Source organism: Piliocolobus tephrosceles, chromosome 5 (assembly GCF_002776525.5).
Source record: "Piliocolobus tephrosceles isolate RC106 chromosome 5, ASM277652v3, whole genome shotgun sequence".
NCBI lineage: Eukaryota > Metazoa > Chordata > Mammalia > Primates > Cercopithecidae > Piliocolobus > Piliocolobus tephrosceles.
In genome coordinates, this window is record NC_045438.1 from 89,094,319 (window position 1) to 89,121,283 (window position 26,965).

At 37.4% G+C, this 26,965-nt stretch overlaps 1 protein-coding gene across 1 annotated transcript in view; it reads left to right on the forward strand.

Annotated features, from left to right (window-relative positions):
* ME1 (malic enzyme 1) overlaps window positions 1-26,965 on the forward strand; it is a 224,103-nt gene that overhangs the window by 100,390 nt on the left and 96,748 nt on the right. The window contains exons 5-6 of the mRNA XM_026454537.2: window positions 765-926; window positions 20,109-20,212. Coding sequence (XP_026310322.1) covers window positions 765-926; window positions 20,109-20,212 — 266 coding nt within the window. The remainder of the gene's footprint in view (window positions 1-764; window positions 927-20,108; window positions 20,213-26,965) is intronic.

Here is a 26,965-nt window from a genome sequence, read left to right on the forward strand (position 1 = left end):
TACTCGGGAGGCTGAGGCAGGAGAATTGCCTGAACCTGGGCAGCAGAGGTTGCAGTGAGCTGAGATCGCGCCACTGCACTCCAGCCTGGGCGACAGAGCACGACTCTGTTTCGGGAAAAAGAAAGAAGGAGGGAGGGAGGGAGGAAGGAAGGAAGGGAGGGAGGGAGGGAGGGAGGAAGGAGACAAAATTCGTTAAATCTAGTGGAAAATGTTCAGGTAAGAGAAGTAGCAGACTGTACTGGACATGTTTCAAAGATATCAAGTGATTATAGGAGTTAAGGAGAATGGGTCAGATTGTTGTAAAAATAGGAGGATAGTGCCAGGATGCATAAACTAAAGATCAGAGCATTTAGGGCAGAGGTGTAACCTCCTCAATCTCTTCAGTAACTATGCGGTAGTTTACTAAGGACACTGTTGCTCAAAACCACCTTCTTTTGGTTCCTGGTGTGAGCTCTTATTTCCTTATGCTTTACCCACTTGCTCCTCTTGATTGAAAACTTAAGTTATTTGGTATGTTTGAATCTTTATGTGCACACATGCCCTTCTTTTTTCAATAACCTAATTAAGCATATTTATAAATCAAGTTCATTTCTTCACCCGATTCTTCCACAATTACAATTTATAAAATCTTTTTCATATATATTCAATTTATGTTTTTTTAACAGCTTAATATTTCACTAGTAGTTACTTCAGAAGTAGAGTCAGAAATTGTGTCTCAGGATTTGTGAAAACCTGTTAATAGGTAATTTTTCTTTTTCTTCTAGGCCATTGTGGTGACTGATGGAGAGCGTATTCTTGGCTTGGGAGACCTTGGCTGTAATGGCATGGGCATCCCTGTGGGTAAATTGGCTCTATATACAGCTTGCGGAGGGATGAATCCTCAAAAATGTCTGCCTGTCATTCTGGATGTGGGAACCGAAAATGAGGTAAATAATTTACGTCTATAAGGCAGCTATGTACATTTAAAAATGGCATAAATTCTTGCATTTTGAACTTATTCCAGGAACTTCATAAAATTCATTCTTTTTTGTCTGGTTCTCTCTCTCTCTCTCTCCAAATCTCCCTTTAGTATTATAAAAAAAATGACTTCTCCTGTTCTCCTTTTCCCATCTTTATAACGTGATTAATCTTTTATCTGCTTCCCTAGTGCCTCATATTGCTTTGATATGTATTTTCGCCATTATTCTATAGAGTATATGTTTCACTTTAAGACAATAGTTTTAAAAATTATTATTTTTTTATTATATAGGAACTAATCCCACAGGATTTATTAAATTTAATCAGTCTGAAATATTCTTGTTTTAAAAACTATACTGAACCTAAAGTAGATCATTTGGAGTTTAACTTTTCTCATTCATGACTTTATATTTTAGAATCTTAAAGTCGTATGTTAAGTACTACTTTTTTTTGCTCATCCTTTACTGCTAATATTTAGGATTAGTTAGCTAACTAGATACTAGAAGTTAAATGTAGAATTCTCTGAAATAGAAATGAAAGATAATAGTCAGTTAAGGATGAACTTTTAAAAAGTTATTTACAAATTTCAGACCTAGGTCCCAAGCAGATATATCATCAAATAAAACCATAACACAAATACGTACATGCATTATGTTTAGTTTCTTTGTCTCCTTCTAAAACAATTGAAGTTAAAACTTTTGATCTGTAAGTAATGTGAAATATATTTTTGCATGAACAAAAATATATTTACAGTACGTTTTTTAACCTACACATACAAAGTTATAATATTTAACTTGATCTGTACATGAATGCTCACTTAACCTTTATCAAAGGATACATTTTGATAAAAATACAATGCTTATCTGGCATTTTCTTTTCTGATACCAATAGAAATGGCTTAGAAATTATCAAAGCTGGCTTCTTGACCTCTTGAAACAATTGTCCTAAAATTGTGTGTATACATTGAACATTAACATTTCCTCTTTAAGCCAGGAGAGGTAGTGTGTACCTACAGTCCTAGCTACTTAGGAGGCTGGAAGGTAGGAGGATTGCTTGAACTCAGGAGGTTCAGGATGCAGTGAGCCATGGTTATCCAACTGGACTACAGCCTGGGCTACAGAGTGAGAGCCTGCTCTAAAAAATTTAAATTAAAATAAAATAAATATATTTCTACTTTATTTTAAAAATATATTTTAAAAATTGTTCTGTGATAAGTTGCATTGACATAAAATAGTTTATTTCTTATTTTTTGATTTTTTTTTTTTTGGGCGGGGGGGAAGGAGTCTCGCTCTGTCGCCAAGGCTGGAGTGCAGTGGCGTGATCTCCGCTTACTGCAACGTCCACCTCCCAGGTTCAAGCGATTCTCCTGCCTCAGCCTCCCAAGTAGCTGGGACTACACACACGTGCCACCATTCTCGGCTAATTTTTTCTATTTTTAGTAGAGAGGGGGTTTCACCGTGTTGGCCAGGATGGTCTCGATCTCCTGACCTCCTGATCCATCCACCTCACCCTCCCAAAGTTCTGGGATTACAGGCGTGAGCCACCGCACCCAACCTATTTGTTTTTATTTTCTTTAAGACAGGATCTCACTGCCGTTGCCTGGGCTAGAGTGCACTATCATGATCATGGTTCACTGCAGCATCAATCTCCATGCTCAGGTGATTCTGCCACCTCAGCCGCCCAAGTAGCGGGTGATTTTTTGTTTACATTGAAATCAAATTTTAAAAATCACAAAAATAGGTAATACATCTTAAAAGTTCTGTGGAGAAATGAGGAGGAATATATAATGACAAAACAGACGTGCAAAAATGTTAGAATTTGGCTTTTTTTTTTTTTTTTTTTTTTGTAAGAGGATGTTGCACTGCCACCCAGGCTGTAGTGCAGTGGCACTATCATAGCTCATTGCAGCCTTAAACTCCTGAGCCCAAGTGGTCCTCCTGCCTCAGCCTTTCAAGTAGCTGGGATTCCAGGTGTGCACCACCACACCCAGCTAATTTTTTAAACTGTTTATTTTTTTTAAGACGAGTTCTTGCTATGTAAATTGCCCGGACTGGTTTTGAACTCCTGGTCTCAAACAAGCCTCCTACTTCACTGGGATAACAGTGAAGTTTTAAACAGTTTTAACCCTGCGCCATTTATTGGGATTGTTTGTATAATGTGGACATCATGAAAGACTTGCACTAGTGAAACTGTAACATTAGGACTCTTGCATTGATTGTATTATATGAAAGAATTAATTTCATGAGCGAGATTGTATTATATGAAAGAATTGATTTCATGAAAGTAGGTCTTAAAATTGCCAAATTGATGGTTGTCTTCAATTTTCCACATTATCTCTGTTTAGTGTATGTTTCTTTCGTCTTTTGGTATTCATTGCTTTTATGTTATTACATTTCTATCCAGTATCTTACTTCCTTAGCTTGAAGAACCCATCCACCTATCCTTCACGAAATTTCTTAGTTTACCCAGCTGTAGATCTAGCTTTTTCTCTCTCTCTTTTTTTTTTAATTAAGACATGCCTGGTTCATACTACATTTCAGAATTTTTAAGCTGATAATTAGAAAATAATCTGATTATCTAAATGAATCTACTGTTAAAATGCTGTGTATTATTTCTAGAGATTTTGCTTACTGCCATTGGACTTTCAGGAATATTGAGGGAAGACAATTAAGTGAATGGTGAACCTTTAACTCTTTGACAGGTCACCAGAGAATAGCTCTGTCACTTGGAGAGTGACAGAGGTCTTTGAGAGACCTTTCTGAAACTCCTCAAATTGCATTTGGTATTATACCAATATTGAGTACCTACTCATTATGTTAAGTGAAATAAACCAGGCACAGAAAGACAAATATCCCATGTTCTCACACCCGAGCTAAAAAAGTTGATCTCATGGAGGTAAAGGGAAGAATGATAGTTGCCAAAGACTGGGAAGGGTGTGTGTATGTCAGGGTAGGGGGTGGGAGGATGAAGAGAGGTTGGTTAATGGGTACAAATATGTCAATTGAAGAAATAAGTTCTAATGTTAGTAGAGTAGGGTGACTACAGTTACCAACACTGTATTGTATATTTCAAAATAGCTGGAAGAGAGGACTTGAAATGCTATCAACACATAGAAATGATACTCAAGGTGGCTGGGCACGGTGGCTCACACCTGTAATCCCAGAACTTTGGCAGGCCGAGGCGGGCAGATCGCCTGAGGTTGGGAGTTTGAGACCAGCCTGAGCAATACAGAGAAAACCTGTGTCTACTAAAAATACAAAATTAGCTGGGCATGGTGGCGCATGCCTGTAATCCCACCTACTTGGGAGGCTGAGGCAGGAGAATTGCTTAAACCTGGTGGCAGAGGTGGCAGTGAGCTGAGATCACGCCATTGCACTCCAACCTGGGCAACAAGAGCAAAACTCTGTCTCAAAAAAATAAAAGAAAAGAAATAATACTCAAGATGATGGACTCCCTGAATACCCTGACTTGATCATTACACATTCCATGCATGTAACAAAGTATCACATGTACTCCATAAAAATATACAAATTTATGTATCAATAAACACATTTTTAAAAAGTATGAATATCTGCTATCCATCAAAGCCTAAGCAAAACCTAGATAATATTGGCGTAAAAAATGTAAGATTTTGCCAGCAGGATGCTCTGAATCTAGAAGAGGAGATACACATGTAACTAGTTTCAGTATGTGTTAATTGCTTTCTTTGGTAAAGGCATTTGAAGGCGTTTAGCAAACCAATTATCTGACAATTATTATATACTTTTGTTATCGGTGAACAAAGAATTTTACAAAACATACAAAGCAAGGAAAGAATGAAGCAAGAAAAGCAGAGATTTATTGAAAATGAAAGCATACTCCACAGAGTGGGAATGGGCCTGAGCAGCCGCTTCAGGACCTGGATACAGAATCTTCTCAGGTCCGAAAACCCCCTAGAGGTTTCCCATTGGCCAATTGGTGTTCACCCCATTTAAATGAAGTGATGGCCTGCAATCATCAGTCTGATTGGTTGCAGAAAGCAACCAATCAGAGGCTGAAGTGAAGTTACAAAGGTCACACTCCTAGCAAACATCTGATTGGTTGTGGAAAGCAACCAATGGGAGGATAAAGTAAAGTTACAAAACTGCGTTTCTATGCAAATGAAGGCTTGGCCCACAGCCATTCTGATTGGTTGTGGACAGCAACCTATCAGAGGCTGAAGTGAAGTTACAAAGTTACACTCCTGTGCAAACGTCTGATTGGTTGCAAAAACCAACCAATCAGAGGTACTTTGAATTTCTCATCTGCCAGCAGAAAAGGTAGGGGTTTGCAAAGGGAGTAGCCTCTGGTCATTTTGTTACTTAGGCATAGAAAGTTAGGGTTTTCCTTTCAATTTAGTTCTAGGAAGTCAGTGCAAAACGGCCTTAGGTTCCCTGCCTCCAGACCCTATTCTCCAGCCTCATTCTTATTCTTAAACTCTGTGTTACTGTTACTTTCTTGCATCTTGTCTTTTTAAATAAATCATATTTTGGGAATCTAATTGTAAAAATGTATACTAGCAAATGATCAACTAGAGTTCTTATTCTAAAAGGAGAGTAAATTATTTGTTCCCTTTATAAAAGATAGTTTAGCTGTACCCAGAGTTAGTGAAACTACAAAATTTACAGGTATACATACTCTTCAAGACTGCCCTCATTTCTGCCATCAACTGCAAGTTCAAGAGCTTCCCAAAACCAACTTCAGGCTTGATAATTTGCTAAGACTTAAAAAACTCACTGAAAGCTATTGTACTCACAGTTACAGTGTATTATGGGTGAAAGATAACACATTAAAATCACACAAAAGAAGAAATGTATAGGGAAGAGTCTAGAAGAGTCCCAAATGTGAAGTGTCCATTTTCCTGTAAAATCAGGACATGTTACCCTCCCAGTACAGATATGAAATATCAACATGTGTCCCACTGTTCAAAGTTTTATTGAGGCTCCATTACCTAGTCATGATTGATTGATTGATTGATCGATTGATTGATTGTCCAGGTGGTTGAACTCAGTCTCCAGGTTGGCCTATACTATATGACTCGAAGGCTCTACCCCAGATCACATGGTTAGTCTTTCTGCAATGGCCAGCCTTCACCCGGTGACTCTCAGTTATGGTCACTAAGCTACTAGATAAAAGGATTAAGCCCTATTTAAACTGGTTGAATGCTTGTAAACTGTCACCAGAGTCCATCCACAGAATAAATAAAAGTATAAGAGACAAACAGACAAAAAGGAAAATAGATGTGAATTTTATTGTTAATTAAGCAGAATTAAGTTTTAAACTCAGCTAAGATTAAGGATTTGATCATCAAGCTTTTAAGGAAATATAGTTCCTATGCTATATAAACTGTCCCAGAGTGTATTACAATTGACAGCTTAACATTTCAGTTTTTAAAAAGAGCATAACCTTGATATCCAAACCTGGTAAAAAAAAAAATTAGCACATAATAAGAAATTGCTAAGTAGTCTCATATTTACCCCTGCTCCCAGTTTCACCACTTACTAGTGCTGTTTCTGTGTTTTGCTCATGTAAAATGAGTACTTACCTCATAGAGCTGTCATGGTTTAATACATTTAGAATGCTTAAAATTGTGACTGGCATTTTGTGAGCACTTAGTAAATGTTACCTTACATTAATATAGATGCAGAAGCAAAAGTTCTTTATAAAATATTGGCAAGTAAGATCTTGCAGAATATTTTAATGTCGAAATAATGTTTGAAATCTATTCAAACCATTAGCTACATCATAATTAATGGTGATATATTAGAGGCATTATTTTAAAAGACAGAACACCTGTTATCACGGCTGTTCTCTTTTTTATCATTCAGAAAATTCTAGCCTGTGTAATAAGACAGTAAAACAAAGGGGATATAACTGACAGGAAAAGACAAAATTATCATTATTTATAGGTAACATGTTTATTACTGAAACCCAAGAAAACCAACTAAAAAATATTGTGGTCAAATTATAGCACTCAGTAAAGTGGCTGCTTTAAAACAAATATTGAAAACTTAATAGCTTTTCTATGTACTTGTAATAACCAGTTAAAAATTAACTCATTCACAATAGCAACAATATTCTGTTTTGCTATTCTGCTAATGTTATATAGTATTTGACATTTCTAGGCAAAGAAATAGTTACACATTATTTGGTTAATCAGAAGAATTAATTTTGGGGCAAGTATTTTTTTTTTCCAAAAACTGATCAAGGTATGCTGCATTTATTAAGCAAAATATGTTTTCATCTTTGACTCAATTTGCCCTTAATTTTATTGACTTTTGAGCTACACATATCAACTGTATTCCGTTAGCAATACAGTACTTTTCAGGGTAAAAATAGAAGCTGTGTAAGATTCTGGATTAACTTTTCTGTTGCTTAAAATAGAAATACTCCAACACATAACTTTCTGTTTGAGCTCTTGGAGTTCAAGATATGTTAGAAATATTGTAGCCTGCAAAACATAGTAATCTAAAATTTTATTGTCTTTAACTCATAATGTGTGGTGAAGAATAGAAAAATATTTGGAATCAACTGAATTGCCACTCATAATGTTCTTATTTTATTCATTCTGACATTTTGTTTTTTGTATTTATTCTTTCACTGCTGCTTTACTGAGAAGACAGAAGGAAAATTTAATTATGACTGAGTCTATGAGTTCGTTTAAAATGTAATGGTGTTTTTATGTAGTGACAGTTTCACATGTGGAAAACTGATTTTAGTCAAAATGTTCCTGTAGTAATACTTTTTAATCTTAATTGTTTTTTTGAATCTCTGCATAGCTTTACACTTCATAATAAAAATATAGAAACTGCTTGATAATAACACTTAGTTTCTTACCCAGAATAACCTAGCAAATTTTAATAAAAGTAAATCCGCTTTTAATACAAATTATAAATATTTTCCTCTTTTATCATACCTACGTGTACTGGATAGTAATGAAAACAGAAACGGAATTAGCTGCCAGTTAATAAGACACTCTTCACTTGCCATAAAGATAGACTTGCCTGACTGCTTTTAAGCTTCTGCAGCTTTCAACTAAAGGAAATTTGAGGAACTAAGACACCAAAACAGAAGTACACAGAAGTACTTGGCTAAAAAATATTGTTATTCTTTTATTTTTATTTTTTATTTTTTATTTTTTATTTTAATAGCTTTAAGGGTACAAGTGGTTTTTGGTTACACAGATGAATTATATAGTGGTGAACTCTGAGCTTTTAGTGTACCCGTCACCTGAAAAACATTGTACCCAATAGATAACTTTTTATTCTTTACCCACCTCCTACCCTCCTCCCATCTGAGTCTCCAGTGTCCATTATACTGCTTTGTGTGCTCCTAGGTACCCATAGCTAAGCTTCCACTTGTAAGTGAAAATATGCAGTATTTGGTTTTCCATTCCTGAGTTATTTCATTTAGGTTAATAGCCTCCAGTTTCATCCAAGTTGCTGCAAAGGACATTGTTTTATCCTTTCTTACGACTGAGTGGTATACTATGATATATATGTGAAAACTTTCTTTATCCACTCATTGATTGATGGGCACTTGAGGTTGATTTCATATCTTCACAATTGTGGATTGTGCTGTGATAAACACACATGTGCAGGTGTCTTTTTGATATAATGGCTTCTTTTCCTTTGGGTAGATACCTGGTAGTGGAATTGCTAGATTGAATAATAGATCTACTTTTTTTTTCTTTGAGAAATATCCATATTGTTTTCCATAGACGATGTACTAATTTACATTCCCAATAACAATGTATAAGTTTTCCCTTTTCACCACATGGTGCCAACATCTGTTGTTTTTTTGACTTTAAAATAATGGCCATTTTGATTTTGTTAAGGTCAAAAATACTCTTATTCTTTAATTAATAATACTAAGTATTAAATTAGGTAGGGTGTTTGTGTTTATATTTTCATCTCATCTTTCATCTATTTATTTCACAGTCCACATTTTCTTTAATTGTGAAGCAGTTGCTATATAAAATTTACTTGTTATCTGAGGTAAATTTTCTTTAGAGCATATCATGTTTGATTCCTTCTCTCTCTCTCTTTTTTTTTTTTTTTTTTTTTGCTGTTGCCAAATATTTCCATAGAAATTATGTTGATTATATGTCTATTTTTTCTTGTATATGACTAATATTGAGGCTTGCTATTTGACTAAAAATAATTTGAGTAGATGTTCCTTGTGTTCCTTTCATGCTTCTTTGGACACTATTATGTCTTAAAGAACCTTTTCATGTGTTATATGGTATATTCGTTTTTTAGGGTTATTGTAACAGTGCCATAGACTGGGTGGCTTAACCGACAGAAATTTATTTTCTCACAGTTCTAGGGGCTGAAAGTCCAAGATCAAGGTGTTCGTAGGATTGGTTTCTTCTGTGGTTTGTGTTCTTGACTTACAGATGTCCATCTTCCTCTGGTGTCTTAATATAGTTTTTCTTCCGTGTATGTCTGTATCCTAATTTTCTCTATTTCTTTTTTTTATTTGAGACGGAGTCTCATTCTGTTGCCCAGGCTGGAGTGCAGTGGCATGATCTCGGCTCACTGCAACCTCTGCCTCCCAGGTTCAAGTAATTCTCTGCCTCAGCCTCCCAAGTAGCTGGGATTACAGGCACCCGCCACCATGCCCAACTAATTTTTGTATTTTTAGTAGAGATGGCGTTTCACCATCTTGGCCAGGCTGGTCTTAAACTCTGAACCTCGTGATCCACCTGCCTCGACCTCGCAAAGTGCTGGGATTACAGACGTGAGCCTCCACGCCTGGCCAATTTTCTCTTCTTAAAAGGACAAGTCATATTGGATTAGGACCCACTCTAATGACCTCATTTAAATTAATTACTTCTTTAAATACTCTGTCTCCAAATACATCGCATTCTGAGGTACTGGGGTTAGGGATTCAACATACGAATTTGGGGGCAACACCATTCAACCCATAGCACATGGTCAGTCCTCAAGAGGTCATGGGCAGAATGAGTAGGAGAATGTCATTTCTGCATAGTTATTCTTTGCTTATTAAACCTCAGCTCCAGGTCTAGTTTTATGTTTAGTCTGGCCTCTGGTTGATGTGTACAGTGTACCCTACTATAGAATCCTTATTGGAGCTTGAACTGGCAAAGTTGAAGAGTGATCTTTCCCATTTAGACAGTTCCCCTGTGTGTTCCAGAAAGTAGTCTTCATCTTTGGCATGAACCAGCTATGTTGGAAAGAAACTAAATGAAGGAAAAACCTTATAGACTTTGTGTATCTTCCAGCCTGTCTACAGAATCTGATGTTGACACTAAAGTGTGGCCTGTGTTTGTTTCCTATTGCAGCTGTAACAAATTGTTACAAACTTAGTGACTTAAAACAACATAAATGCATTTTCCCTATAGTTGTGTAGGTCACAAGGCCAACACAGCCTCAAAAGGTTAAAGTTATGAAAGGTGTCAATATGGCCATATTCCATTTCTTGGCCATTTCCGGCTTCTAGATTGCCTGCATTCCTTGGTTCATGGCCCCCTTTATTCATTTTCAAAGCCAGCAATATAGCAGCATTTCTCTGGCCTGCTTCCATCTTACATCTCTTTCTCTGACTTCAGCCAGGAAAAGTTTTCACTTTTAAGGACTCACCCTTAGTCACATCTGTAAAGTCTCTTTTAGCACATAAGATAACATATTCACAGTTCTCAGGGATTAGAGCGTGGGCATTTTTGGGGTAGGGAGGGGAGTCATTATTTTGCTTATCACGTGGTACCAACTATAGTATCATCATCTGTCTTTCAGCCCTCCTTCACTTCTACCCTTTATCCTTTCATATTGCTTGCCACTTCAGACAAGTGGTCCTGTATTGAAGTGAATACCAGTCATCATTAGTAAAGCCAGGGGAGAGAAGAAAATTCTCAACTCCCAGGATTTTGGTTTGGAGTTTCATTTGCTTGCTCTTTGTGGTCTCATTTTGCTTCATCCTCTCTAAATTAGAAGATCCTAATAGGTTTTATCAAGAATTTATTTATCTATTTCCTGAGACAGTACACTAGTGCCTTGGGAAAGAGAATGGAGTCTTTCTTTAGTTTGATTTTATACACACTATAACTAGCAGGAACTCCTTGAAATTTTGAGGTAAATTTTAGAAATACTGATTGTATAGAACAAAACAGAAAATTTATTTGAATGAGACAGAAACCTAGTAGGAAGTAGAATGGTTTTATTTTAACTTAATAATACAAGTTTGAAATAACAATACCAGTTCCTCACCACTTCAGAATTATCAGGGGCATGTGTTAAGAATGCAGAATTTTGCACCACACTCCAGACATACTGAATCACAACTAAATCTTAATCATTTTTATTTCTAGCACTTTTTAACAGTCATGCCAGCTCATATGCATGCTAACATTTTAGTGGTACTGGTTTTAGACTCTTACCTAAATGTGGTGGTTACTTTGCTTATTCTTGTTGATAACACAAGCCAACAAAACAGCAAAACTTATATATCTTTATAGAATCCATAACAAAAGAGGAGAAATGGTAACAAAGAAAATAATTTTCTGTAGATTATAAATAAAGTTTAAAAATAAATGCTAAAATGAGGAATAGTTACATTAGTATAGAAGATAAAGGTGTATAATGTTCTTAATATTTAAAAAATACTTTCAGGTCGGTAAGAGAATATTAGACTAGGCTCAGTGACTCACACCTGTAATCCCAACACTTTGGGAGGCTGAGGGGGGAGAATCACTTGGGCCCAGGATTTGATAGTGATTACTATTAACTTCAAATAAATGGATGCTTCAGTTATAAACTCTGAAGGGTCCAGAATTGAGATAATGTTAACAGTAAGATAATTAGTATAATTACGAACATATACCCTCCTATCTCCTTTTTTGAGCTCTCTTATATTTCCATATGTCTTGTTTCTTACTTTTTCCCCAATCTTTTTCCTTTTCTTAGCCTTGTAAATTTTCATAAGTCTTCAGTGGCACCACACGCATTTAACGTAACACCTCGTGCTAAAGAAGTTCCACCCTTTTTTAAGTGCTTGCTTAATACCAAGTGTTTATATTCTCTAACAGTGATCTATTGAGTGTTCGCTCCTGACAATAAGAAGTTTTTAATCCAGTAAATTAATATCACTTCTGTGCCAGTCTACTTTGTCTGTGGAACCATTATCAAAATGGAATAATGTTGTTAAATGGCTTTTTGTAGATACTAATTTTTTGTCAGTCAAATCTCTGAGAATGCACTCATTATTCAAGCCTTAGTTATCTTAATTAAAATTATGAAATTAAAAAAACCTAATTTTTGACAGGGACGTTATTATGATTTGAAGAATTTTTTTTAATACTTCGAGTTCTGGGATACATGTGCAGAACATGCAGGTTTGTTACATAGGTATACACGTGCCATGGTGGTTTGTTACACCCATCAACCTGTCATCCACATTAGGTATTTCCTAATGCTATCCCTCCCCTTGCCTTCCACCCCCTGACAGGCCCCGCTGTGTGATGTTCCCCTCCCTGTGTCCATGTGTTCTCATTGTTCAACTCCCACTTATGAGTGAGAACATGCGGCATTTGGTTTTCTGTTCCTGTGTTAGTTTGCTGAGAATGATGGCTTCCAGCTTCATCCATGTCCCTACAAAGGACGTGAACTCATTATTTTTTATGGCTACATAGTACTCCATGGTGTATATGTGCCACATTTTCTTTATCCAGTCTAACATTGATAGGCATTTGGATTGGTTCCAAGTCTTTGCTATTGTGAACAGTGCTGCAATAAACATATGTGTGCATGTGTCTTTATCATAGAATGATTTATAATCCTTTGGGTATATACCCAGTAATGGGATTGCTGGGTCAAATGACTTTTCTGTTTCTAGATCCTTGAGGAGTCGCCACACTGTCTTCCACAGTGGTTGAACTAATTTACACTCCCACCAACAGTGTAAAAGCATTTCTATTTCTCCATGTCCTCTCCAGCATCTGTTGTTTCCTGACTTTTTAACAATTGCCATTCTTACTGGCATGAGATGATATCTCATTGTAGTTTTGATTAGCATTTCTCGAGTGAACAGTTATCATGAGCTTTTTTTCATGTTTTTTGGCCACATACATGCCTTCTTTCGAAAATGTCTGTTCATATCCTTTGCCAACTTTCTGATGGAGTGTTTTGGTTTTTTTTTTTTTTTTTTTTCTTGTAAATTTAAGTTACTTATAGATTCTGGATATTATCCCTTTGCCAGATGGATAGATTGCAAAAATTTCTCCCATTCTGTAGGTTGCCTGTTCACTCAGATGCTAGTTTCTTTTGCTGTGCAGAAGCTCTTTAGTTTAATTAGATCCCACTTGTCAATTTTACTTTTGTTACCATTGCTTTTGGTGTTTTAGTCATGAAATATTTGCCCATGCCTATGGCCTAAAAGGTATTCCCAAGGATTTTTTCTAGGGCTTTTGTGGTTTTAGGTCTTATGTTTAAATCTTTAATCCATATTGAGTTAATTTTTGTTTAAGTTGTAAGGAAAAGGGTCCAGTTTCTTTCTCTTGCCTGACTGCCCTGGCCAGACCTTCCAATACTGTGTTGAATAGGAGTGGTAAGAGAGGGCATCCTTGTCTTGTGCCAGTTTTGAAAGGGAATGCATCCAGCTTTTGTCCATTCAGTATGATATTGTCCATGGGTTTGGCACAAATAGCTCTTATTATTTTGAGATATGTTTCATCAATACCTAGTTTATTGAGCGTTTTTAGCATGAAGGGGTGTTGAATTTTATCGAAGGCCTTTTCTGCATCTATTGAGATAATCATGTGGTTTTTGTTATTGGTTCTGTTTATGCAATGGATTACATTTATTTATTTGCATATGTTGAACCAGCCTTGCATCCCAGGGATGAAGCCGACTTGATCATGGTGAATAAGCTGTTTGATGTGCTGCTGTATTCAGTTTGCAGGTATTTTATTGAGGATTTTTGCATCAATGTTCGTCAGGGATATTGGCCTGAAATTTTCTCGTTTTGTTGTGTCTCTGCCAAGTTTTGGTATCAGGACAATGCTGATCTGATAAAATGAGTTAGACAGGAGCCCCTCTTTTTCTATTGGTTGGAATAGTTTCAGAAGGAATGGTACGAGCTCCTGTTTGTACCTCTAGTAGAATTTGGCTGTGAATCTGTCTCCCTGGGCTGTTGTTGTTGTTGTTGTTTTTGTTGGTAGACTATAATTACTACCTCAATTTCAGAACTTGTTATTGGTCTATTTGGGGATTCAACTTCTTCCTACTTTAGTCTTGGGAGGGTGTTTGTGTCCAGGAATTTATCCATTTCTTCTAGATATTCTAGTTTATTTGGTAGTTTATTTGTAGAGGTGTTTGCAGTATTCTCTGATGTTAGTTTGTATTTCTGTGGGATCAATGGTGATCTCCCCTTTATCATTTTTTATTGTTTCTATTTGATTCTTCTCTCTTTTCTTCTTTATTAGTCTGGCTAGCAATCTGTCTATTTTGTTAATCTTTTCAAAAAACCAGCTCCGGGATTCATTTATTTTTTAAGGATTTTTCATGTCTTTATCTCCTTCAGTTCTGCTCTGATCTTAGTTATTTCTCATCTTCTGCTAGCTTTTGAATTTGTTTGCTCTTGCTTCTCTAGTTCTTTTAATTGTGATGTTAGGGTGTCAATTTTAGATCTTTCCCCCTTTCTCCTGTGGGCATTTAGTGCTATAACTTTCCCTCTAAATATGGCTTTAGCTGTGTCCCAGAGATTCTAGTACATTGTGTCTTTGTTCTCAGTGGTTTCAAAGAACTTATTTACTTCTCTATGTTTCCTGAATTTGAATATTGACCTGCCTTGCTAGGTTGGAGAAGTTCTCCTGGATAATGTCCTGAAGTGTGTTTTCCAACTTGGTTCCATTCTCCCTGTCACTTTCAGGTACACCAACCAAATGTCGGTTTGGTCTTTTCACATAGTCCCATATTTCTGGGAGGGTTTGTTCATTCCTTTTCATTCTTTTTTCTCTAATCTTGTCTTCACACTTTATTTCCTTAAGTTGATCTTCAATCTCTGATATCCTTTCTTCTACTTGATTGATTCAGCTATTGATACTTGTGTATGCTTCATGAAGTTCTCATGCCATGTTTTTCAGGTCCATCAGGTCATTTATGTTCTTCACTAAACTGGTTATTCTAGTTAGCAATTCCTCTGACCTTTTATCAAGGTTCTTAGCTTCCTTGCATTGAGTTAGAACATGCTCCTTTAGGCTCGGAGAAGTTTGTTATTACCCACCTTCTGAAGCCTACTTTTGTCAATTAGTCAAACTCAATCTCCGTCCAGTTTTGTTCCCTTGCTGGTGAGGAGTTGTGATCCTTTGAAGGAGAGGAAATATTCTGGCTTTTTGAATTTTCAGCCTTTTTGTGCTGGTTTTTGCTCATCTTCAGGGATTTATCTACCTTTGGTCTTTGCTGTTGGTGACCTTCGGGTGGAGTTTTTGCATGGTCATCCTTTTTGCTGACGTTCATGCTCTTCCTTTCTGTTTGTTAGTTTTCCTTCTAAGAGTCAATCCCCTCTTCTGCAGGTCTGCTGGAGTTTGCTGGAGGTCCACTTCAGTCCCTGTTTGCCTTGGTGTCACCAGCGGAGGCTGCAGAACAGCAAAGATTGCTGCCTGTTCCTTCCTCTGCAAGCTTCCCCTGAGAGGGCACCTGCCAGATGCCAGCCGGAGCTCTCCTGTATGAGGTGTCTGTTGACCCCTGCTGGGAGGTGTCTCTCCGTCAGGAGGCATGAGAGTCAGGGACCCACTTGAAGAGGCAGTCTGTTTCTTAGCAGAGCTCGAATGCTGTGCTGAGAGATCTGCTGCTCTCTTCAGAGCCAGCAGGCAGGAATGTTTAAGTCTGCTGAAGCTGTGCCCACAGCTGCCCCTTTACTCAGGCATTCTGTCCCAGGGAGATAGGAGTTTTATCTATAAGCCCCTGACTGGGGCTGCTGCCTTTCTTTCAGAGATGCCCTGTCCAGAGAGGAGGAATCTAGAGAGGCAGTTTGGCTACAGTGGCTTTGTGGTGTTGCAGTGGGCTTCACCCAGTCCAAACTTCTCAGTGGCTTTATTTACACTGTGAGGGGAAAACTGCCTACTCAAGCCTCAGTAATGATGGGCATCCCTCCCTACACCAAGCTCGAGTGTCCCAGGTCAGACTACTGTGCTGGAGCAAGAATTTCAAGCCAGTGGATCTTAGTTTGCTGGACTCCATGGGGGTGGAATCTGCTGAGCAAGACCACTTGGCTCCTTGGCTTCAGCCCCCTTTTCAGGGGTGTGGATGGTTCTGTCTCGCTGGCATTCCAGGTGCCACTGGGGTATGGAATAAAACTCCTGCAGCTAGTTTGGTGTCTGCCCAAATGACCGCCCAGTTTTGTGCTTGAAACCCGGGCCCTTGTGGTGTAAGCATCCAAGGGAATATGCTGGTCTGTGGGTTGTGAAGACCATGGGAAAAGTGTTGTATCTGGGCCAGAGTACATGGTCCCTCAGGACAGGGTCCCTCACAGCTTCCCTTGGCTAGGGGAGGGAGTTCCCCAACCCCCTGTGCTTCCCGGGTGAGGCGATGCCCCACCCTGCTTCTCCTTGCCCTCTGTGGGCTATACCCACTGTCTAACCAGTCCCAATGAAATGAACCGGGTACCTCAATTGGAAATGCAGAAATCACCCACCTTCTGCATTGGTCTTGCTGCGAGCTGCAGACTGGAGCTGTTCCTATTTGGTCATCTTACCCGGTAATCAAGAATTTTTTAGCTTTCTGATTTACTTCAAAATCTCTGTCTTGTTCATAAATCTTTGTAATTGACTACATTGTAGTCAGACTTCTTTATGGTATATACTTTAATCATTAACATGGGAAAGGAGGGAGAAAAGAGAAGGGGAAACATGTAACATTTTTTTCTCAATTTTGTTATTTTTCTAATTCACATTTTAGAAGTCTAAATATATTCTAGACATGTAGAAAGTATTTTAATTCTGACAGTCATTAGTAGCACATTGGCACTTCAACCTCAGCTGCTCAGAAGCCTGCCAATAGATTGTTTAAAGTTTTTATGCCTTAAGGAACAGCTGCACTTTACAGTAGCACTTGGTTTCAGTTTTTACATTTCATCTGAAATACATTCATGTGATATAACTTGTTAACTTTCAGCTAGCTGGAAATCCTTAACTCTTCTTATGCAATACATTATACATAGGATATATTGGCCAAACCAAAACAATTTCATAACGACAGAGAGTGCCATTACTAATTACAACAGGACAAAAGTGTGAAGAAAGGCTATCATTTCTATTGGCTTTAAGTAAACTCCTCTTCGGATTATTCTTAACATCCGAAGGTTTAATCTTCTTAACATCACCATCTCAGTGGCTTAAAACAATTACTGTTTTATTAATGTTTATGATTCTGTGGGCTGGCAATTTGGACTGGAATGGCTAGGAAGGCTAGGATGCCTGGCACAGCTGGGCCTTTCTCCACATCAGTTCCCATTCTTCAGAAATTGGTCACATTCCACATGCAAAATGTGCTCATCACCATCCTAGGATTTCAAAAGTTTCATCCCACTAATAGCAGCAGGTCCAAAGTTCAAGATATTGTCATCTAAATCTGGTCTAGATGCAAATGACGTTTCTTGGGTTTTGCTCCTTGGTGGAGCTCATTTCTGTGTTCCCACACATCAAACATACAATGGTGAGGCAGGGACAGAATAAACGCCATCAACATTCAAAGCTCTCATTCTCCTTCATGAGAATGAGAAAACGCCATTCTCATTCAAAGCTGGAGTAGGAATTATGTGGCTCTAAATGGTACATAGCAATTCTGAAATCTCACAGGACACATGTTGCCAGGCCACCTACATGGGGAAGAGAAGGGAATATTTTTTGAGTAGGGCCCATTCAGTTTCCTCAGGGTGGTTCTGTAGTTCATGGTTCTTTTTTAGGCTTTTGGTTTTGCCCTCTGGGTTCTTGGCTCTGTCCTCTGAGATATCCTTCCTCTTTCATAAGAAATGATCTGTATTAGCAGCTGAATAACTTTCTCAGTCTGCTTACTGACTACAGAAAATTGAGGACCCAGATAATTATTTTCATTTTGAAGTGTCTCTATCTTAATAATCCAACATAGTACCATGCCCTTAAAAACTCTTTAGACCTTCTCTGTATCAGATTATAGTCTACTCAATGTGACAGAGGCTCCATTCACAATTCTTTTCAAAATAGGCTCCTACCTATATTGGCTGGCATGGCAGAATGTTGTGCGACCAGTTCCTTTTGTCTAGTTAAGGTGATCTATCAGTCTTCACTTTAAATCATTCAGAGATTTCTGAAAAAGTTATTAAAACCACACAGTTAATTTGATCTTTGAAGACCTTATTGCACATCTTTTACCAGCAAATCCTGTGTCCTATATTCTTTCAGTTTTGCTCACAAACTGAACATTTTCTTCTCTAGCTCTTCTCTGTTTTAGACCTTATTATATAACCACAAGAAACCAAGTCAGCATTCTGCCTGGAAATCTCATTAGCCAGATTCACAAATTCATTATTTCAATTTTCTCTATTCTAGGTTACTGAAGGTGTCACTTTGGTCTTATTTGTTTATTTATTTATTTATTTATTTACTTACTTATTTTTGCAGGTTATTCCCAATTTAAGTGTTTTTGAGTTTCTTTCAGCAATATTTTGTATTTTCCAGTGAGCAGGTCTTACACATGTTTTCTTAAATATGTCCCTATGAATTTTGCATTTTGGGCTGGTATTATAAATAGAGTTGTATATTTTGTTTCATTTTTAACTGTCCATTGCAAGTATATAGAAGTACAATTGATTTGTGTATATTTACTTTATAACTTGTGATTGTGTTAAGTTCATGTATTTTTTTTCTACTGGGATTTTTTTTGGTAGATTTCTTAGTATTTTCTATGTATGCAATCGTGTGTACAAATAAAAAAGGTTTTGCTTCTTTTTTTTCAAACTATATTTCTTTCTTTTTCTTGCCTTATTGTAATAGCTAGCGTCTCCAGTATAGTGTTGAGTAGAAGTGATGAGGGTAAATATCCTTGTCTTGTTCCCTATCTTAAGTGAAGAGCACTCAGTCTTTCACTGCTAAATATGCTAGTATATGTGGGTTTTTCTTAGATGTCCTTTATTGCATTGAGGAAGTTCCTTTCTGCTTCTGGTTTACTGAGATTTTGTTATGAATGGGTATGTTATATTGTATTTAAATTATATCTCGATTTCAAAACTGATTTAATAAGAGTGATATTACATATTATATATACCAAAACTTATACAGGGCAGTGTTCTTAGTTTAAGAAACAACTTAAACTGTGTAAAGTTAAAAATTTTAAGAAAACACTAGTACAGGCTAAAAAATTTATTTTAAAGTCTGTTAACTATCATAGTAAAGGCAAAATAAAACTGTTGTTTGATGGTTTTGCTTTTGGAAGTGGAAAATTAAGAAAGGAATTGCTGTATTTCCATTCTTTAAGCTAGTATTTCAGAACTAAATGTTATTTCTCTGTGTGATTACCTTTGTCTGTAAAATCTCAATTGAACTTTTCTAATTAACACAAATGAAATATTTTGATTTTTTTTGTTTGTTTGTTTTCCTCAGAATAGTCTAGAATGTTAACATTTAGGAATTATTTTTCTTTCCTTTTTTTTTTTTTTTTTAATTGCGACAGAATCTCCTTCTGTCACCCAGGCTGCAGTGCAGTGGTGTGATCTCGGCTCACTGCAACCTCCACCTCCCAGGTTCAAGTAATTCTCCTGCCTTAGCCTCCCAAGTAGCTGGGACTACAGGTGCGCACCACCACACCTGGCTAATTTTTGTATTTTTAGTAGAGACGGGGTTTCACTGTGTTACCCAGGATGGTCTTGATCTCCTGACCTCGTGATTGGCCTGCCTCGGCCTCCCAAAGTGTTGGGATTACAGATGTGAGCCACTGCTCCTGGGCAGGAATTTTTTTTCTTATTTGGTGTATAAAAACTACAGTATATTCTATGTAACATTAAGTAATTACCCTGTAGGTTAATTCTGAATCAGTATGGTAAGATTTTATTTCTATTTTTATCCCTTTTATACAGATGAAGAAACTAAGGCTCAATAAATGACTTGGTTATAGTTATTTCTATTATGGTACTTTTTTAAATAGGAGTTACTTAAAGATCCACTCTACATTGGACTACGGCAGAGAAGAGTAAGAGGTTCTGAATATGATGATTTTTTGGACGAATTCATGGAGTCGGTTTCTTCCAAGTATGTATCTTTATTTTATCTATATTTTAGTCAGTAACAATAAGACTATTAAAAAATCAAAGATTTATGCAATATGGTTTAATAATTAGAAGTAATTTGAATGCATATATCCTATCTATTTCCTCATGACTGTTAACGGACAAATGATAATATCATGTGTCTATCCAGAAAAGATTATCTCTGTTGCTGTCCCTGAATCTACTTTTTTTTTACAAGAATCTTTAGAACCTGTGGCTGTTGAAATGCATGATTATGGTAAAGGAGACAGTGACCAGTGACTAAATTACCGGCAAACCTTTTTATGTTTACTGACAATCTATACTTTCTGGTTGATGATAAAATCTGATCTTCAGTCATCTTTGTGGCTGATATTTGACTCTTTTATGGTCAACCACCAGCCACAAAGGAAAAGCAGAAAAAGAGGTGGGGATTGAGCATGAGTTGGTAGAGTCCACAGGGGTCCAGAATGGAGCAAGAACAGGGCAGTCCATCATGATCCACACGTCTCTGATTAAAACTATAATATTTGATTAAAATGCAGTACTATATAGGTTGAGTGTCTCTTATCTAAATCACCTGAAACCATTAGTGTTTATGCAGATTTTGAAATACTTGCATATATATAATGAGATGGTACCCATATCTAAATACAAAATTTATTTATGTTTCATATAAATCATATACACATTGCCTAAAGGTAATTTTATGCAAAAGTTTAAATAATTTTGCGTGTAAAACCAAGTTTATGTACATCGAACCATCAGAGGCAAAGATGTCACTATCTCAGCTACCCATGTGGACAATGTATGGTTGTTTGGCATCACCATTATCCCTGACTCTGAATTTCATATGCTACCAATAAGCAATCTTTTTTTGTACTTATCACACATAAATCCTTAACAGCAAAAAACATAGTTAATATACCATTAATGCAATGAAAAAAATAATGTGTTCAGGGTAACTTGTGGCATCATATCAGCGCTCAAAAAGTTTCAGATTTTGGAGTATTTTGGATTTTGGATTTTTTGGATTAAGGATGCTCAACCTGTATTTTCATCTTTTCAAGTTGACATTTGATTGTGGGCCAGATGCTATAGTAAATTTTTCCATTTTTTTTTTCAGAAAAGAGGCTCCCACCATAATTTAGTAATATATTCGAAGAGAATTTTATCACACTGACAGTCATCCCTTGGTTACTGTATAACCACAGAAACCACATGCTATTTAAACACACATATGTTGCCTTGGTTTTTCTTAGAAATAAAGTCATCACTAGAATTAACTGTAACTAGAGACGCATTTCTGGTTTCTTTTTATTACAATGTTTATTTTTAAGAAGTTGTATCCAACAGCAGAAAGTACTTTCATCAGCTTGCACAACATTTAGAATGCATTTAACCTCTCATTACTCAAGGTTTTCATGCTGAGTACATTTGCCAATTAGTATGGACTACATTTTAGAACCACATGCTTGATTTATTTATTGTAATTATTTAACCTATTTCATTAAACTATACTTATTTATAGAAATAGTTGAGAAACTCTGCATTTTTTTTGAGATCACATAATACAGTTAATTTCTAATAGCTTTTCATGTTTAAAGTGCCTTATCTTGTGAAAGGCTCATGTAAGGTTTTGAAATTATCCAACTTCCTCAGTAGCACCATTAATCAAGAGATTGTATAGATAATAGTGTAAGGTTGTATAAAAGGAATGGAAATGCAATCTGGAATAAAGTCTATCTAAATAAGACAACTTTAACAAACAGACGCTGCTAACAAGTAAGGTTGTATAAAAGGAATGGAAATGCAATCTGGAATAAAGTCTATCTAAATAAGACAACTTTAACAAACAGACGCTGCTAACAAGTTAGGTGCACGTAAGGGCTGATGAAATAAGGGGAGAAGGAATTTTTATTATTGGGAACCAATGAAAAGTTTTTGGGAAAAAATGAGATATAAGTGAATTTTGAATATTTTGTGTCAATCCAGAATCAGAAAAACTGTTGTTTTTTAAATGTAGAATTGAGGAGTTACCTAAGTTCTTTGTGAGGAAACAGGGATTGACAAGTGTCAACAATAATTTTAAATGTAGAGATCACCTATAAATCAGGGGTTGTAGTTCCAGAGAAAAATGCGAAAGACTAAAAAAATACCTTCTGTCATAACATTGTTTCAGGAAAATGATTTAGATGTGAAACCTAACACTACCCAATTAAATTGAGAAGTTGTACTGAAGATAAACCCAAGATTATTTTAAAAAGAAACATAACTTAAATTCAAAGTGGGAAATGATTGTTACAGGTTACCTAGACATCAGACTCTGAGATAGAGTTTATTAAGGAGTACCCTTGGGCCGGGCACAGTGGCTCACACCTGTAATCCCAGCACTTTGGGAGGCCGAGGCAAGCGGATCACTTGAGGCCAGGAGTTGGATACCAGCCTGGCCAACATGGCGAAAACCTGTCTCTACTAACAAATACAAAAACATTAGCCAGGCATGATGGTATATGCCTGTAATCCCAGCTACTCGAGACTGAAACACTAGAATTACCTGAACCTAGGAGGTGGAGGTTGCAGTTAGCCAAGATCATACCACCGCACTCCAGCCTGGGCAACAGAGCAAGACTCTTTTGAAAAAAAAAAAAAAATGGAGTACCTTTGGGATAAACCTCTTTGGAAGAAAGGGCATAGTACAGAAGTTATAGTGCAACATGGACCCACCAACAGCCATGGATAACTTAGTTGGGACCACCCCTGCATGCTGTTTAGATACTTACATGGACACTAATTTCTGCCCATCAACCTCCCCCTCTTCCTCCTTCAATGCTGTGTTGGTTTTTTTATTTGCCATCTTGGTAGGTTTGGGGTAGAGCAGCTTCAAATTCTTCCTCTTGGTCTTCTCCACAATTAGAGCTCTTCACTCACAGGCTGAGGATTTGATGAGAGTCTTATGGCAATTACCAAGTCTGTCTTTTCTGATTACACATTTAGGGTCTGAAGAATCACCACTAGGTGGATCTGTGGTCACAGTGGACCTATTATGAGCTAGACTTTGGCTGGGGCTCCATTTATTACTGGCTCCTATAAGCCTCTACTCTAACAGGGAAAGGGGAACAGCATTTTGATGCTTCAGGTCACCAGGTATCAGTGTCAACTGTGTGCTCATTAGTCCTCAAACATTTGGATAGTCCTTCTCCAGTGCACAGTTACTTGGGTAAAGTACTGTAGTTCCCTGTGGCTAAATATTGGGGGGATTATTATCCTGTACTCTTGTCATGGTGTTAAAATGTTCTTTCTTCTGGGAACTAGGCCTCTTCTTCAGTTTGTGGGTTCTGGTTCTAAAAATTAACTCAGGTTTGGAAGCTGAGCAAGAGATTGTAACTTCATTGGGGCAGCTACACTCAACTTTGTGGTCATTCATCTTTGGTTTCTTTTGATGGCAAATATTGAGTAGTAGCTTTGTTAGCTCTCTGTTTTGCCTCTAGGGATGCAAGATTCCATTAATTATCTCAGTAACGTTTTGTGGGTTAGCCAGCTACACACACACACTCCCCACTTTTGCCGCTCTTATGATAATTGTGTCTACCTGGCTTCTGATGGTTAAGCATTCTCACTTGGTCTCAGCATCCTCATTGCTATCAGTCAGCCTGGTTATATATCATCATTTTCTTCTGTCACTCCTGACCTTCAGGGGAGAACCACCTCTGAAATTTTTAGTAATGTTGATGTCTTCTCATTGGCATATTCCTTATGGCTTTGGGAAATGGTGTGTTTTCTGGGTCTTCCTGTGGTATATATTCATCTTAAGGATTTTCTGGCTTTTACCTCATGTCTATATACCAGACTGCCCAGTTCTCTGAGCCTCGCAATCCCCTTTTCTGCCATCTGCCACAGCATTCCTGGCATTTCAGTCATACTAGTATCAGCCATTAATTTGTCCATGTTTCTAGGAACCATCCTAGCAGTGAGTTTGGACCATCTTCTGGGATTCTTGCCCATGTTAAATCCTGCATCTCAGGAGAGTGCCTGCAAATCAGTAAGCTCTTCCTTTTCTTAGGTTCCAGCCCTTTTAATCAAACACCCTCAACATTTAATTCTACATGTATTCTCCTGGCTAATACAGACTATCTAGGTCTTGTGGCTCCTTTGGGGTAAATCTCTTTCTTTCTTTATTAACTCTGGTGTGTCTCAGATAGGTTATATTGTGATAAAACCTTAGTTATTGGCCCAGGGATCTGCAGGGGAGGCAGAGGTAGATGGTAGTTAAGGGGCACATGTTATCTTATAGGGGTGAAATCTCTATCCTTATCGTCCCAAGAAAGAAGGGGAAGGCCACTTTGTGATTCCCCTAGGTTAGAAAGCACTGGGGGAATCTGGGGATTCAGGATTTCAGAAGACATCAAACCAGACATCCCATTCCATGTGGCAAATTCCCATTCTTTTCTAACTAGGATTCTGACTTAGCAGATCTGCTTTCATTGAGTTTGGGAGCTTGAATATTCTGATCATTAAGCCCTGTTTCTGGACATAAACTTTCTTTACCCAACAGCTACAGAAGCTGAGAACATCTTTGTATTTATAAAGAAGGCCCTCTGGCTTTCTTCTTGGCAGTTACTTTCTCTGAGCTTTTTGTGTTTTTTCCATTGTCCTTATAGTTACTACTTCTCTCATATTTCTCAAACATCTGAAATACCGTTCTAACTAAGATGTTCCCTTCCCAACATCTCAGCTCACCTCTGGTGAGTTTTAATAGTTGGACTGCTACCTTGGACCAGGTGTGTGCTCCATCTTCTACCAGTGGTGGGGTCCTCATTACCACTATAGCAGTGAGTTAACTAGCACCAAAGCCCCGTCTTATTACCAGCTTTCTCAGACTATTCCAAGATTAGGTTACCTGGGAGGCGCATTTGGAAATGAAATTTAGTGTTTAAGAAGTGTTTAAGAAGTGCCCTTGAGACTAAACTCTGTGGAAGAAACAGCAAAGGAAGCAGGAATGGGCAGAGGGAGAAGTTGAGCTGCCTGCAGGCACGATGACAGCTTTCCCTGATCCTGTGGGGAACTCTGAAGCTACAGTGGCTTTTCAGAGTTGTTACCAGCTGGGCTGAGATGGTCAAGGCTTTATATTCCTGCATCAGTTAGTCACTGGATGTGGGTCACTCTGGGGAAGAGCGTAAGTCATGGTCTATGGTGAAAGGACTCTTTGCAGCTGAGGCAACCCCCAGGACAACAGTGGGGGATCTGAGAGGCATATCATGATATTCAATGTAATTACTGAATTCAGAAAGTAATGATTAATTAGCTTGGATATTAATTAGCATCTCTAGTGGAGTAGCACAAATCTATTTCCTAGTACTGGCCTGTCCAATAAATGTATCAATTGGACCTAGTAATTCTACATCTGAGTATATAGGTTAAGAAAATACTTTAAGAATACAGGTAAAGGAAAAATTTGAAGCCCAACATACAGAATTTCTTCACTTTGCTTCTAGGATAGCACACTCCCCTACCTCACTGATTGTTACTTTGTAATTTTCCTCAGTTTATTCCTTTTCATCTTCCCCACTCCCTGCCACCTATATACATTAAAATGCTTCCGGGCTTGAAGCTTGAAACTTTTCTTTTTGCTGTTTATCTCCACTTCCTTGGTAATCTCATCAAGTCATACATCTTTATGTTTGTGACTCCCAAATCTTTATCACTAACCTGTACCTCTTCTCTGAACTTCAGAATCCTGTGGTAAAACTCCTCCTTGACATTTCTACTTAGATCTGTAATAGACGTAGCATGTGTAACACGTCCAGACTTGGACTCCCAATCTCCCACTTACCCCCAGCCCTGCTCCTGATGCAGCCTTTCCCATCTCAGTAAATGGCAGCCCCATTCTTCCTGTTCCTGTGACTAAAAATGTTGGAATTACCACTTTGTACCCAGGCCACCTGCAAAACTTAGTAGCTTTAACTTCAGAATGTATCCAGAATCTAACCTTTTCTCATTGCCAGTATCATTACTTCTCTTATCTGAGCCTCTTTTCCCTGGATTATTGCAACAATTTTTTAACTGTTAATGAAATTCTACTTCCTCCTTTATTGCCCTTTAGCCTGAAAATTCTGTTTCACTGCTTCCTCCTTTATTGACTTTTAGTCTTCCTCAACACAAAAGCTGTGATGATTCTGAGTTAGGTAATTTCTCTGCTCAAAACCCCAGGAAAGCTTATCATTTTATTCAGAATAAAAACCAGTTCTTGCAATAGCGTAAAAGGCCCTGGGACTTCTGGCTTCCTGTTACCTTTCTCACTTTATCTCCTGCTAGTTTCCCCCCTTGCCCAATTTGTTGTGACCTGTTTGCTATTTTTCTAATTCAAACTAGGTCAAAGCTTGCCTTTCTGTCTACTTGACATCTTCACCATAACTGCCTCTGCCCAGTTTTCCACATGACTAGCTCTATCACCTCCTTTAACATTTCCTCAGATAGCCCTTTCTCAGTAAGGACTTCTTTGTCTAACCTATGTAAAATTTTACCCTCAGTCTGCTTTCCTCTTTTCATACATTTATAAATAGCTGACATATTTTATATTTAATTATTTATGTTCTGTCTCTATTCATGTACTGTTAAGTTCTGTGAAAGCAGGGAGTTTTCTTTTTCTTCCACTGCCATATCCCTAGTTTCTAAAAAGTTATCTAGTATATGATAAGTACTCAATCAATATTTGTTAAATGAATGAGAGAATTTGATTTGTTTTGTTTATATAGCT